The sequence below is a fragment of the Lepisosteus platostomus genome, chromosome 1, assembly GCF_059453375.1.
Source record: "Lepisosteus platostomus isolate fLepPlt1 chromosome 1, fLepPlt1.hap1, whole genome shotgun sequence".
Classification (NCBI taxonomy): Eukaryota; Metazoa; Chordata; class Actinopteri; order Semionotiformes; family Lepisosteidae; genus Lepisosteus; species Lepisosteus platostomus.
The window spans coordinates 941,094-955,551 of record NC_142611.1 but is presented as its reverse complement, the minus strand read 5'-3'; the positions used below and the strand labels follow the sequence as shown (position 1 = coordinate 955,551).

The window sequence follows — 14,458 nt, the reverse complement described above, 5'->3', positions numbered from 1 at the left end:
CTAAATTGGGCGGGGAGCAAAATAGAAAAATACCAGTGCAGGTTTTTATTCATAACAGAACAGCTGTTTAAAAATATAAAGAAGGAAAACGTTTACACTAAAGGAAACCTAGTTTAACCTCGTTTAGGCGGAACTGAAACAAGGGGAGGTCAATGACATTGAGATCAGATCAATTAAACACTCAAAATAAAAAGCGCTCATTCCCCAGGAGGGACGAGGGACACTACCTGGCTGGGACTGTTTGAACACTGCCACCACGTGCCGGAGGAACACCGTCAGCTGATCAGCACTCTTGATGTTCGGGTTCTTGGGAGAAACATCCTCGTGGTTCCACAGGGGCCCACGTTTCCTACAGGACAGGGGGAGAGAGAAGGGATCCCACACCAGTCTCAGCACAGTGCAGCCTACAGATTTGCAGTGTTTCAGCAGATTACAGCTATTTTATCACAGCATAAAGGCTTTGTGCTCATCTAACTACATACATAAGAGCTTCAGCCTCCTAGTTCTCTTTTATGTTTTCATTCTTACTTAAAATTCAGCAGTACAGCATAAAGTTACAGTTCTCTGCGGCAGAAGCAGAAACATTCCTGAAAAAACTTGAAATTCCTGCTAGACCACTTTGCACTAAATTAAAATATCTGTGATGCCAGGCAGGGGCGCTAGATGTCCTATTTCAATGACAGAATATGATTACCTTATTTGAGCACCCTGATAAATCTAATTTCCAACCCAGAGATGAAAATGGAGCTGACTAAGGTTTCATGGCTGGGTGTTAGCAATTTGTACGTGTCCTACGGCTGATGTTTCATCGTTCATCTCTTAAAGAAATATTAAGCAAACGAACAGCTGCGGCTACAGCGCCTTGAGATGTCGTCTTTCAGAAGGAAGGCTCTTGCAGGACGGGGCCGAGAGGCGCGCTCAGTGCAGGGTGCTACAGTAGGAGAGCCAGCGGCGGCCCCTCGGCGCACACGCACCTGGAGGTGATGAAGTCGATGAGCGCCTTGATCTTCTCGTCCTGCTCGGCCGACAGGTCTGCCTCGTGGAGGAGGGCGGCGGGGAGCTGCGGGAGGGCAGAGCTGGTGGCTCCCAGGCTGATGCTGGAGGAAGTGGAGCTGGAGCTCAGGCCCGAGTCGGTCATCGGGGAGGGCTGGTATTCAGGCAGGAAGTCGTGCACACCTGCGGGAGAACAAGGGTGTCTGAGCTGGTATTCGGGCAGGAAGTCGTGCACACCTGCGAGAGAACAAGGGTGTCTGAGCTGGTATTCGGGCAGAGAGTCCTGCACACCTGCGGGAGAACAAGGGTGTCTGAGCTGGTATTCAGGCAGGAAGTCGTGCACACCTGCGAGAGAACAAGGGTGTCTGAGCTGGTATTCAGGCAGGAAGTCGTGCACACCTGCGGGAGAACAAGGGTGTCTGAGCTGGTATTCGGGCAGGAAGTCGTGCACACCTGCGGAAGAACAAGTGTGTCTGAGTGCCAACTCCGCTGGTACACTTGACGCTGTCCTTGACGGTTTTGTTTGCTTGTCAGTGACCCATTTCAGAGCGCTCCCGCAGAAGGTAACCACAGGTAGCTGCAGCACGGTATTTGGGAAGTGTGTTAAATTACCATACTTACATAATGCACACACGTACTCCCTGCCTGCTTAGGGTGTTTATAGAGATCTTGTTCTCAACACTAACGAGGTTCAGGGCTGCTGAAGGCGGCTTTGTCTCCACCTGCTGGCTATCTCTGGAATTACAGGCCGCTTTATCCCAGCAGGGGGTCCAGCTCACCTGCTGGCTTCCATTCCAGCCGAGATCTTCATGCAACTTGAACTAACAAGTTGCTTGACCAGACCCTCGACCAGCCGGGCGGCCCGTTGTGCGGCGGTTATCCGTGGGTGCCACACTCACCGGTGAAGTTGTACTCCACGTGCGGGGTGTGCTTCACGGTGAGCACGCGCAGGTCGTTGAACTCCCTGTTGCGCAGGAGCACAGACGCCAAGGACTGGACGCCACCGTTGGCCCCCTGCACAACCAGCAGGTGCAGGAGCAGCCTCCTGCAGTGCTCGTACACCTCCGGGTGCTGGTGGTCGAACCCTAAGGAGCAGAAGAGGAGAAACTGTACCAACGCGTCTGCCCTGGGAAGCAGCCCGCTCTCAGTGTGGTAACGCTCTGCTGGCAAAGGGACACAGACACTTGTCTAGGGGAGCGCTCGTAGAAAAGGCATTTCAGAGCAAACGTTAAGGGTTAAGTGTCTCTCTCTTTCAAACTTGCCGCTTATGGTAACATGAGAGACACAAGAGACTGACTGGGATTATAATACCCCTCTGAGAAAGACTGTACGCAGACCACAAACTGAAAATGCACTTTTGTGTGTCCCTGTTGGCTCTCTTCAAGCCTTCGCCAAGGTGTTCGCTGCAGGCCGGGGGCCGGGGGCCGCGTGCACGCTGCAGGCCGGGGGCCGGGGACGGGGGGCGAGGTGGGCTGCTTACCGATGAAGATGGCGTGCAGGAGCAGGTGCAGGTAGCTGCTCCACTCCACCTTCACGCCGTGGTCCACGATCAGGTCGGTCAGCAGGATGACGGCAATGTTGCACCTGGAACACAGCGCGCGGACAAGGTGACGCCCAGCCCAGGAGCGCCGGGGACTGTGGAGGAGCAGCGGGCGCTGGCTGCAGCCCTGCTCACCTGTGCAGGGGGACCCCCAGGTTGTTGGTCTCCGGCAGGTAGTCCACCAGGGGCGACCAGCAGCCTCCCGTGGGCGGGAAGGGAAGGGGCTCGGGGCGGTTGTGCTCCATCACCTTCAGCCGCCAGTTGGCGTACAGGGGCATGGAGTCGCCTGGAAAACACCGATTCCCACAGCGTCAGCGACCACGGCCCGCCCTGCAGAGCTCGCCTCGCATCCCGGCCCTCGTCTCTCAGTTCGCCCTCCACACTGCGCCGCAAGACCTTCCCCGCCGCGTCAGCTGCATCTCCAGTGAACCGCACCCAGGCGCCCCCGAAAGTGAACATGAGCATGCGAACGGTTACTAAGGAGAGGAGGCTCTTCGGCTCATCTATCCTGCTTTTTATCCGGCCTGTTAATATCCTATTGCTCCTGGTATCTCTGTCGGCTGATTCCCGAGGGAGGCCAGGCTGTCTGCTTCAACACCAATGCTGGGTAGCTTGTTCAAAATCCCCACCGCCCTTTCACATAAAAAGAGGAGCTTCCTGTTCTCAGTTTTGAAAGCACTTCCCCTAACTTCCATGGGTGTCTTCTAGTCAGCACTGAAGCAAAGACCACCTCATCAAAACTCTACCTTTTTATCCAGCGCAAAGCAGACACCGAGGCTGACAGCTGTCCTCGGAAGAAGAGAAGAATAGGTCTCCCCTACACACTGAAAGTGACATCACAAGGCAGCTGCCATTTTCATTATTATTGCTCTTAGTCTTTTTCAAGAGAGCCAGGCTACCGGGGTGAGCCAAGTCCCCATTCAGACAAGGATTACCGGGAGACAGCCTTAAAACTGTAAAACCAAGTTTGAACACTTTACATTGACATAATTAGTTTACAACTGAATACCATTAGGCTACAGAAAACGCCCCTTCCTAGCCCTATGGGCACCAGGGATTCGCAGAGAAGCGACCCCTCAGCCCGGCGGCTGTGTCTGCTCTCGGCAGCGGACAGTGCGACCCGCGCTCTGCTTACTCTTCTCCTCCTCGTAGGAGCCCCCCGAGCTGCTGCTGTAGCGGGACTCCAGGCGGTGATGCTGCCTGCTCAGGTTGCCGTTCAGCCCGCTGTAGACGTCCAGGTGGGCGTAGCTGCGACACACCAAGCAGGAGAGGGGAGGTCAGGCCGCACGCCAGTCCCGCAGCGTGGACTTGCACACGCGCGCTCTTGTCTGTGGAACGCTGCTCAAAGAGAGCCTACAACGGAGCATGTCAGTGACAGAGACACACCGGAGGACACCCAAACCTGTACAGATGGCTTCAAGCCTGCGTGTCAGGAAACTCACATGCCCTAGTCAAAGACTGCAAACCCTTTCCATCTACCAGGAAATCAGTCAGTGCAATCTTATTTCTCAAAAAACACACCTTTTTAGATCTGCCCTTAACTGTTTTTCTGTTCCTCTGAACCTGCACATGCTGTACACTAAGTTCGTGCGATTATTTGTTCATAGTAGCTCTATTCCTGAGTCGAAGAAGCCGTATATGAAGATTATTCCGACTGTAGTAAGAGTAACAATACTGTTCTCGTTACTGTGAGTCATTTAATGCAGGAGCTGAAGTACAGATGGCACTGCACTGTGATCGGCCGTACCCCTCTTCCATGTTGCTGTCCTTCATCATCTTGGCGTCGTGATGCCCGTCAGTGCCAGCCACCATCGTGTTGCTGCTGGACGTTGTTCCTGCAGGGAGACGGGCGCAAGGGGAGTTTTAAAAGAAAAACGAATCACTAGCTGCAGATGTAGAGTAACAGGAAAAAAATCCAAGCACACTCTTCTATAAAGCGCTTTGAGAAGCCACCCTTAAAAGGTGGCTATTTAAAAAAAAGTTCATTTTTATTATTCAATAACCAAACAGCACTACACTGATTAAAGCCTCGCCCTGGTCTCAAAGGAGCTCTTGGTTGAAATATCTCCACGGCCGGTCTGGAGGACAGGTGCCGAAGCCTTGAGCAGGGTGGGTGGGTCTACAAGGGTTCGCACGAGATGATCATGAACCACAACAGTTCAAGTAGGCCGCTGCGTCAAAGGAACAAGTACAGGTTTATTCCTGCCGAGAAGAAAAGACCCAGAGACGTCTCCACAGCCGAAACGTCGGGCTTCTTTTCGTCTCTTTTTCAGCAGGAATAAACCTTTACTTGTCCTCGTGATCCTCCATCTTCAGGGAGGAAGCAGGAGCCCGCGTTGTGAAGGCCCTTCTACAGTGCCGTGAGCCGGGCAGTCAAATGGCCCGCAGGGGTCACCTCCAGGACCGGGCGCCTTGACGGCCGTACCTGAGGTCACGGAGGGGATCCTGTAGCTGGAGGTGATGCGGTAATAGGGGGGGTTGTCCATGTGGGTGACCGCGGAGCACACGGGGTCGGTGAGCTCCAGCTCACACACCAGCTCCTCCAGCAGCTGCATGGTCTTGTCTCTGCCCAGGTACACCACCACCTTCTTCACCTGCAACACCCGCAGACACGCCGTGAGCCCCCCGGCCCAGGCCGCAGGACAGCGGCTGCACTCCTGCCGCGCTAGAGACACTCCTTCCTAAAGCACAGCGGGCCCTCGCCCTCGCTTTCCTTTACACCACATGCACAGCAGCAACTCCCACCCTCTCCCTCTCACAAGCAGACTCTCACTCTCTACTTTTTTAGAATAAAGCGCACATAGTACAGGAAAGCACCAATTGCTTATGCATCTGCTAATAATGAACCAGGAACGTTATTAATTTCATACTGACTTAAGTTGAGGTTTGGGTGTTGAGGTGTCATTACTAAGTTTTGGAACCGTTCTGAAATTACAACACTGGAAGGAATGGGAATTTAATTTCAGTTACCTGGGTTTCACTTTATTAGCAGTATTTGAGGAATGAATTAAGCTCGTATAATGAGGTATTACTGTATTGACTACAGAGTATTGATACAAAAGGACCAGCTGCTTCTGCGGATTGAGGATGCTGCTTTCTCAGGCAGTCTCTCAATCCTGACCGTCTACGAAGATCTCTCAAGAGCGCCAGACAAGCAGCCCACAAAAAGCCAGGTGTTACAGCCAGCACCTCTGCTCTCAGGCTGGCCGACCCCAGCAAGCCCCTAGCATGTGTGACGCAAAACCCCCTGCTTCAAGAGCACGATTGAGGGCTCGAATCTGGAGCAATGCAATGTGGTTTCTACCTTTCAGGAGCAGAGACAGAACCGCCAGCCTACAGGGTACAGCTGTGGATGGTGCACAGCAGACACACTGTTTCTTCGAGACTCTTTGTGACTCTTTCCCTTTGCTTTATGATTAATAATAACTACAACAACACGCTTCACATTGCAACAGTGTTCTCAAAGGAGCACAGAGATGGCGCTGTTACTTACGTATGGCAGGAGGCTGGGATCGCTGTTCACCCCACACATACTGATCAGGAAGTGCAGGATGATTTTCAGATTCTTCGGCCAGCTGTCCGCCAGTGTCGTCCACACATTCTCAATCTCCGACCAAGCAAACTCGTCCCCGTACTGCGGAAACAAGACAGTCGCGCGTGATGCCGGTCACAACTCGCCCAGCTTCGCACTTCTAGAGACGACACACTTCCGCAGGGCGCCGACGGGAATTACGTCTGCGCAGGCCTCGGCCTCTTGTGGAGGCCAGAGCTCAAAATAATTTATTTAACGACGGAACCAAGGACCCCTGAGCTTGATGTCTTTTCTTTATCTTTAACCACTGGTCCTTCAGTTCAAAACAGTTACCCCAAGCTGGCCTCTGAAACACAGATGAGAAACCGTCCCCACATCTTCCCAGAGACAAAGGACAGGGAGAGGAGCAGGGGACAGGGAGAGGAACGGGAGCAGGGAGTTGGGACGGTGAGAAGGAGAGGGAGAGGGAGAGGGACAGGGGCAAGAACAGGAGCAGAGAGAGGGAGAGGAAGAGAGAGAGGGGCAGGGGACAAGGGGAGGAATGGGAGCAGGGAGTGGAGCGGGGACAGGGAGAGAGAACAGGGACAGGGACAGGAGCAGAGAGAGGGGCAGGGGCAGGCGGCTCACCTTGGCCGTCATGAACATGAGGTTGTTGAGCACCATGGTGGTGGCGTGCGGGGAGCCCCAGCCCTCGCCCCGCAGCCAGCGCCGGCTGGTCACCATCATCATCTCCCGGTCCTTCAGGTCCTCCTCCGCCTCCCCCTCCGGCGGGGGCTCCTCCTGCCGCCGGGCTGACGGCTTGAAGTCCACCAGCTCCATGTTGTTCATCCAGGGCAGCAGGTAGTGCAGCATCACCTGCCGCCCACCGGGGTGCGCTGTCTGGATCCTCTGGCTGACCTCTGCGGGAACCCGCACACGGCAGAGAGGTCACGCCCGTGCGGGGACAGAGACACGCCCCCGAGCCCCCCGGGGCCTTATTTCCTCACGCGCGCTCTCAAGGATCAGGAACACAGGCAGCCGGATTCCTGGCCGCAAACATGGACACGAGCAGCACCTCACACCCACGCCACTGCCAGTGTGCACCCGTACCACCTGCACGAGGTGTCGGAGCACCCAGGGGACAACACACACTCATTCCAAGTGCCGTTCCTCTTGTCATTCACGGCATCGCTGCGCCAGCACATATACGCATGCAGCTCACACTCAAATCTGATCGTATGTGGCAGCGTTATTTATATTTGATTGGATATGTCTGTAAAATGCACTGAATGTCCTGTGTAGTCCGTATACACACTGTTATTACTGTTGTTTGAGGCTGAAGGAAACCTACGTGGACAGTACAGCACATTCCGACGTTTGACATTTGACAGTCCTTCCAAGCATGACGCTCAGAAAGACTAGAACATGAGAATTTCTCATCCAGCTTTCGCAGTGAGATAGGCTGGACGAGGGTGGGACCACAATCAGAAATGAGTAACCAGCGTTGATGAAGAGCGCAGCCGGGACAGGCTGCTCATCCTGGATGCACTGCTCTCTTATTCACTCACCAGGTCTTTCAAAATCAAAACTTGGTCCAATAAGCCAGGGGCTCCCAGTGCCGGTCAGGGTTGACACCGCAGCTGAGCTCTCTATCTGAACGAACCCGTCCCTCAACCCGCCAACAAGCTGCTTGGCTGCAACCTTTGCAAGACTTCGTTTTCAACACAGATGATCGGGGGTTGTAAGTTAATTAAGAATCGCTACAGTTTAAGAGGCGACTTTCCCACGTGTCCAGGAGATTCCAGCGGTTAGCGGGTCTGTTAGGGGTTCGGTTTTTAACTGCGTGCTCCGATGCTGGCGGGGCTCTACCTGAGAAGATGGGCATGGTGAGCTCGGGGTAGGTCCTGGCCAGCTCCTCGGACAGCTGGTAGTAGGAGACGGAGTAGAGGTGTGGCAGAGGGGAGGGAGGACTCAGGATCCCTTCGTGCCTCTGGATCTCCAGCTTGTGCGCGTAGCGGAACAGCTTGGGCTCCAGGATCTGGGACGGGCAGGACACACAGGGTGCTCGTTACACACGCTGGGGCCGAGCGCTCGGAGCAGGTATCAGCAAGTCTCCATGAAGAGGCACAGCCATTCTGAACAGTTAGAAATGGCCTTTATCCAAACATTCACATTAAACCTTCGAGACGGCACACCGCGACACTGCGATTAGAGAGACCGCGCATTGCGTTTTCAGCAGACCGCAGGAAACCCTCATGGGTTTCATCTGTGCACGAAGGTAAATCGAAGACACACAGCTTTGGGTAACGACAGACACACCTGCAGCAGCTGCATGGCAACTTCGTAGACGTCCCTGGAAGAGTCGGCTGCTTTAAAGAGGATCAGGTTGAGGAGGACCACCGTGTCGAACTGGTAGTCCCTGCGGGGGGACAAGTTCAAGCTGTGAGCCCCAGTGAAAAGGAACATTAAAGCACAATTGGACATGCACAGGTTATCAGACGCTGAATTTTACGACCCTTCGGCCTGCTGGTGAGACACGCCTGGCGCTGGAGGAGGACGGTACCTGTTGTGGAAGACGTTCGCGATGGCTTTGAAGCAGCCGGCTGCCACCCGCCGCGAGCCGGTGTAGCAGCGGTCCACCGCCCAGAACATGAGGTTGCTCTGGTCCGGGTTCAGCTCCAGCAGCAGCGTGACGGCCTCGCAGCCCAGCTGGTGCACCTGGACAGGGAGAGCAGGCCGGCTCAGAAGCGGAACAGGCCAGGGGCGTCGGACCGCCGCCCTCGGGTCAACGGGACAGCGGAGGACACTCGGCCCATCCGGACCGCTTGGCTTCAGTAGCCGACTGATCCAGACGTTCTGTTCCACACCTCTACAACTCTTAGGGTAAAGAAGTGCCTCCGGTCCTTGGGACTTCAATGCACTCCCACTGCTCTCTGGCTCCAGTTTCTCAAAATGAGGTTTCTGCCTACTTGTATCAGCAGCCCTTGCAGTCTGCACTGGACTAAAGAAGTTGGGCTCTTTGAGCCCGTCACTTCAGCACATTCCTTCCAACCCGGCTGCTCCTCTCTGGACCGATTCCAGGGCAACAATACCCTTGGTACTGCAGTGACCAGAACTGACCGCTATTTTAAATGAGGTCTCATTAGGGCACTGTACAAATTTTAACACAACATCCATTGATTTCAATTCTCCACTTTTAACTACATATGCTAACACTGTTTGCTTTGAAGATGAAAATAATGTGCCAACAAATACCTAAGTCTTTTCCTTTAGTAAGGAAATCCAGGTGGGGCTGCACACTGGTGGTGATGGAGGGGATCCCCATTACCTGTAAAGCGCTTTGAATGGAGTGTCCAGAAAAGCGCTATATAAGTGTCGGGAATTATTATTATAATTATAGTAGCTTCTTAAAAGTTCAGTGATTTCCTGTACTTTTGTGGTTCCTGGTTTTGCTGCCTACATATAACACTCTGGTCTTTTCTACATTAAAATGTTTTGAATTTGCTTAGAAAACACTAAATAAGTAAAAAATACAGCAGACATGACATTAAGAGCAGCGTACACACAAGCAGTAACAGTTTCTCTTCAGGTGCTTCAGGACAATGAGATGTTAGAAGGGCAAAATATCCTTGTGTTGGATTACAACAATAAAACACCTCGCTCTTCAGCATCAAAATGTCTAACATATAACGTATATGTGGTGGTATTTTAGCATAGAATAAAAAGCGATGCATTTTACCAGATTAGTCAATATGATTTCTTCACATACTAATTCCAAAAAGATCCTGTCTATGCTGAGAAAAACCAATAAGCAGTGATACTCTGAGTGAACTGTAGGAGTTCACAACGGGTCAACCAGTTACATATCATCCCAACATACTGCAGGCCGATTTCAGATTCCTTTAAAAAAGCTTTCAAGACCTTACAGAACACTACTGACTGACTGCCAGTAGATGGCACCGTTGTAAAGCAAATGTAAGAAACTGCTTGCCGAGACTTCATGGAACATTTCAACATTGACTTTGAAACACAGTTCCTTTTCCTCGGAAACCTAAGGCAGTACTCCATTCTGGAGCTATAATAAACCCCAATTCATCATGCCAGCACGAGCTCATTATGTGTGGAATAATCTACCACAGCACAGCTGGAAAGCAGAGTGACTTGGATTGATCAAAGGAATTCAAGGGTCCGAAAGATACTGGAAACCCAGCAGACGGGGTTTTGCTGAACAACATCCTTGAATCCACCCCATTACTGCTCTTTTATAACCACCTACAAGGAACACTGATTTAGTAAACATCCTTGGACCGATCGTCCATAGTTTGGTAATGGAGAAAGCTTTCATTGTGTCTGGTGCTTGTTAAACCCCTGCTACAGTAAGAGAAGACAGAGAAGAGCTCTCTTACCTTTCTGTCTTGGGAATCCAATATATTATCGAGCCACTTGTACAGATACCCATCTGACGACAAGCCGACATTATCAGCCACAGGCCCGCAGCACAGTACAGCAGACATAGCCTGAACAAGGGGAAAGGGATTGAATTGAGTTAGAGGTGAAGTTTCAGTGATGGCCTGACAGGACATCCTCTTCTAAGAGGAATACATGATGAAGGCCCAGATACAACAGGAATTTTAAACTGCGGTCTTTGTCCTTACAGGAAATCAACTGTGAAAAAAGCCATAACATTTATCAGGATTTTTGTACAAAACGCATTCAATCATGTGAAAGCATTTAAAATACCCTGAAAATGAGGTCCAATATTGAAACGAAGTGATGAAATAAACTGGACCGACTGAGTGTCCAGCAGATCATCTCAATAGTCAGGGTGACAGCGCAGTACGGAGAGCTGATCGATCCGCAGGCCTCTGACTGCTGCTTGAAGGCACGTCGGGGCATCGGCTTCTGCAACAGGGATGGCCTGCCTGGTCCAGACTTCCTCCACCCTCAACTCTGAAACCGTGAGCCTGCTATCGCAACTCCTGCCACTGAACGGTCAGACTCAAACTGTCAGATCTGGATACCCCGGAGACTGGGGTGCCCTCTCCAGATCTCAGAGCCTGGAGATTGGGGTGCCCTCTCCAGATCTCAGAGCCTGGAGATTGGGGTGCCCTCTCCAGATCTCAGACCTACCTTCAGCGCGCAGTACTGGTGCCGGTTGATCTGCATGTTCCTGTCGCTGTAGCGGTCCAGGGGCGTGAACATGATGCTGAAGGGCCCGGCCCAGTGACTGAACAGCATGAAGAGGCTGTGGCGCAGGCTCTGCTGGGGGAAGATGGTCCTTCTCTGGTGCACTGCAACACACACATAACACACACCAGCTCCCTCAGTGCACTATAGCGCCACATTCAGAACACAGGAACACGGAAGTTCAAAGGCAGTTCATAATGAAAAGGACGCTTGGGATATCCTAACAGAAGACCACTGACAGTCACTACATGCCTTTGCTGCAGGAAGAACTGGAGACTGTATTGACCACTTTCTTGTTATTCCAGTTTTACTTTTGATTGCCAGATCGACTTATTTATACCTCGTCAAAAGAAATGTGTAGGAGGCTTTAAATTATATGCCACAAGCTTGTAGAAAAAAATAATGACTGAGAATAAATGTATTATCAGTAAGATTGTAATGCAGAACACATGAAGGAAGGGGAGTCAGGCCAGCAGCGGGGTTAATTCATTAATTAGCAATGTTTTACATCTTAGCTCACTAATTACAAAGCACTGTCCATCATTAGCTGGCACATACTGTATACCCATATAATGTTTTTTATGTTTGTATACTTGCATTTAATGCTCTAAGGTCTGACAGTTATTGGCATCCTAAAATATGTTCCAAGCCCTGTTAAGACCAATGAACATAAATGCAATGATTCTCTAGAGGCCATCATTTGCTCTCGAGGTGAAAAGCTCGTGAAGGTGAGCTACAGTTGCACGTGTCTCTTGCCCGGTGGAGCTGCATTATTTTCGTGATTCAGAAATCTCATCACGCAGCAGCCCTGGCAGCTCACTGAGGCCGGAGCAAAGGGAGCAGGGCACCCAGGCCTGGGTCACTCTGACAGGGGAGTGATGGCTGTACACCTGTGGAGGCCAGCTGGGAGCTCAGGGCCTCACAGAGGCTGCAATTTCAATCACGGTGCACAACTAATGAAAAGGTCCTTTGTTTCCACAACAGCATGATGTAGGGAGAAACTTTCAAAAGGTACAGCAGGTCCTGAGGCAAACCTACAGTTACTGCGCGTGCTTTCTCTCGGAGAGACAGGCTACTTTAATCCGTAACTTATATTCCTACAGAGACGACCTAACAGCTTGCACAGCTGCTTGTCTCAAAACAAAAACGATCACTAGGAAACTAACTACATCATTGTGCAAACTATGTTAACAGCATAACAGCAGTTAAATACAGAACAGCAGGTTAAAAAGGACAAGTTCGGCCAAGCACAGGACAAGGGTGGCCGGCCCTGCTGGACTGTGGCTCTCCTCACTCTCTACACCAGGCCCAGCTACCTCTGGGATAGAGCCGCATGCATTAATCACAGCTTTCTGACTTTTTAATCCATAATCATCTCCTCCTCCCACACTATGACAGTGGATTTCTAAATCCAGATGGTAACATTTCAGAATGAGAGACATCCACAGGTATGGTATAATTAAGCTACTACTGACACAGCTTGCTGAGTGCTTGTAAATAGTAACTATACTGTCCATCTTATTGGAGAACCCTGAAAGGTATTTATTCATTTTATATTATTGAAAGGTAATAAGTACCTTGTTAGCTTTTTCAAAGGACCTGCACAACACCCATTAAGTGAAAGCCTTTCATTCATTCATAACCACATGGCTGACAGGGGTCTCCCGTTCTGTCCTGTCATTCTGTCAGGCTCTACAGAAGCCCCCTGTGCACGGCCACAGGCGAGTCAGGCGTTTGCCTCACCTGGGACATTCTGAATAATGTTCGCCACCAAGGCACTGAAGTGGCATCGGATGTCCTTCAGGGTGTCGGAGTCCTTGTCGTTCTCGGCCTCCAGCAGCTGCCGGGTGAGATCGACGTACTCCAGCAGGGTGTTGTTGAGGGAGTGCGTTTCGCCGTCGAGGCCCCCGCTAGCCCTGGGCAGGGAGAGCGGCCGAGGAGGAGGACGGTTAAGGCGCTGCGGGGGTCCGCCCCAGAGACCCGCCATAACTGCAACCCCCTATCTTCCCCCAGGCTGCGACATTTAAAGATGCTCCCCAACTGGGTGAAGCACTGTTAAAAAAGTGAGCTCCACCGTTCCTGGTGTGCTTCCCAGTGTCTTGATGGGAGAACGACTTCACCCCCCTGCCCACCCCCAGGACTGACCAAGCTTGCATTCAGCCCTGAACGGCCCCGCATGGGCAAGGAGCCACGGCTGCAGCTAAACACGCCGCTTCAAAGCGAATTCTGGACGCTAGGTGTTTTTTTTACCCCTTTCCGCAGAATATATTTTAACCACGGCATTTTCTTTTTAATTAAAAAGACACCGGGGAATGGGCTCCACCTTAGCGATCATGCTCAGGAGAGCCGAAGTGCCAAGAACACGGCCCTGCCGAGCCAGGACAGTCCTGCATAACCCGTAACAATCCGACGCATAAAGAGAGATGGACCGAGGACGGTCCTGCCAGCCGAGCACTTACGTCTGACTGATGACCCCAGCATCTGCCAGCAATTCAAAGATCCTCACAAGCTGAACGCGCAGAATATCTCGACGCCTGCGTCTCTTCATATTCTGCACAAAAAGACAGACTCAGACTTTCACATCCCAGACAGGTAAGAGGCCTTTAAATGTGCAGTTTGAAGGAGAGAAATTTGAAAGTCACGCAGGAACTACATTGTATCTTTTTATGTACATTATCCCATACAGTATATACCATGAGACAAACAAAAATACACTGGAAATGGATTTTATTTTCTAATAAGACTATCAATTGAACTAAAAGGTTAAAAAAACTTCACCCATACAGAATGCTGTACATGTACGGGACTCATCAACCTGTATTTTAATTTTAATGGGTTTATTTTTACAAGACAAGCGATGTGATCAGGAATTGTACCTACTTCTGGTCTCCTTTCAAGTGCTTCCTTGATAATAGGATTCAACTCTTCTAAGAGTTCTCTGTGGAAAAAGGGTAGGAGAACATCAGTGAGCTCCTGGGCTTCTTAAAAAACACAACAGAAGCGCATCAGTTTGACCACAAGCTGCTCCGAGTTCCGTGGGCCACAAGCCTCCAGAACAGCCGCCTGGAGATTCAGGCACACTCTCCAGCTCCAGGAGCCTGAGCTATAAGCCGTGACAAGGAGGTTACAAAAGGAAGAGGGGAGAGATCTGATAGAGCACTATTCAGGAGCGCTCGTGTGCGTTTCGCAGACACTGGAACAAGCCTGCGCAGCGCTGTGAGACAGAG

The 14,458-nt window shown here is 51.4% G+C and overlaps 1 protein-coding gene across 17 annotated transcripts in view; it reads right to left on the bottom strand.

Annotated features, from left to right (window-relative positions):
• fryl (furry homolog, like) overlaps positions 1-14,458 on the bottom strand; it is a 127,737-nt gene that overhangs the window by 26,031 nt on the left and 87,248 nt on the right. For all 17 annotated transcript variants that reach the window (XM_088632147.1, XM_088632928.1, XM_088632088.1 and 14 more), the window contains 18 exons: positions 14,112-14,169; positions 13,691-13,782; positions 12,975-13,147; positions 11,175-11,335; positions 10,451-10,561; positions 8,608-8,762; positions 8,364-8,463; positions 7,914-8,082; positions 6,693-6,964; positions 6,027-6,167; positions 4,959-5,127; positions 4,281-4,368; positions 3,669-3,781; positions 2,669-2,819; positions 2,474-2,577; positions 1,893-2,078; positions 975-1,176; positions 228-349 (listed from right to left, as the gene is read on the bottom strand). In XM_088632147.1, coding sequence (XP_088488273.1) covers positions 228-349; positions 975-1,176; positions 1,893-2,078; positions 2,474-2,577; positions 2,669-2,819; positions 3,669-3,781; positions 4,281-4,368; positions 4,959-5,127; positions 6,027-6,167; positions 6,693-6,964; positions 7,914-8,082; positions 8,364-8,463; positions 8,608-8,762; positions 10,451-10,561; positions 11,175-11,335; positions 12,975-13,147; positions 13,691-13,782; positions 14,112-14,169 — 2,567 coding nt within the window. The remainder of the gene's footprint in view (positions 1-227; positions 350-974; positions 1,177-1,892; positions 2,079-2,473; positions 2,578-2,668; positions 2,820-3,668; positions 3,782-4,280; positions 4,369-4,958; positions 5,128-6,026; positions 6,168-6,692; positions 6,965-7,913; positions 8,083-8,363; positions 8,464-8,607; positions 8,763-10,450; positions 10,562-11,174; positions 11,336-12,974; positions 13,148-13,690; positions 13,783-14,111; positions 14,170-14,458) is intronic.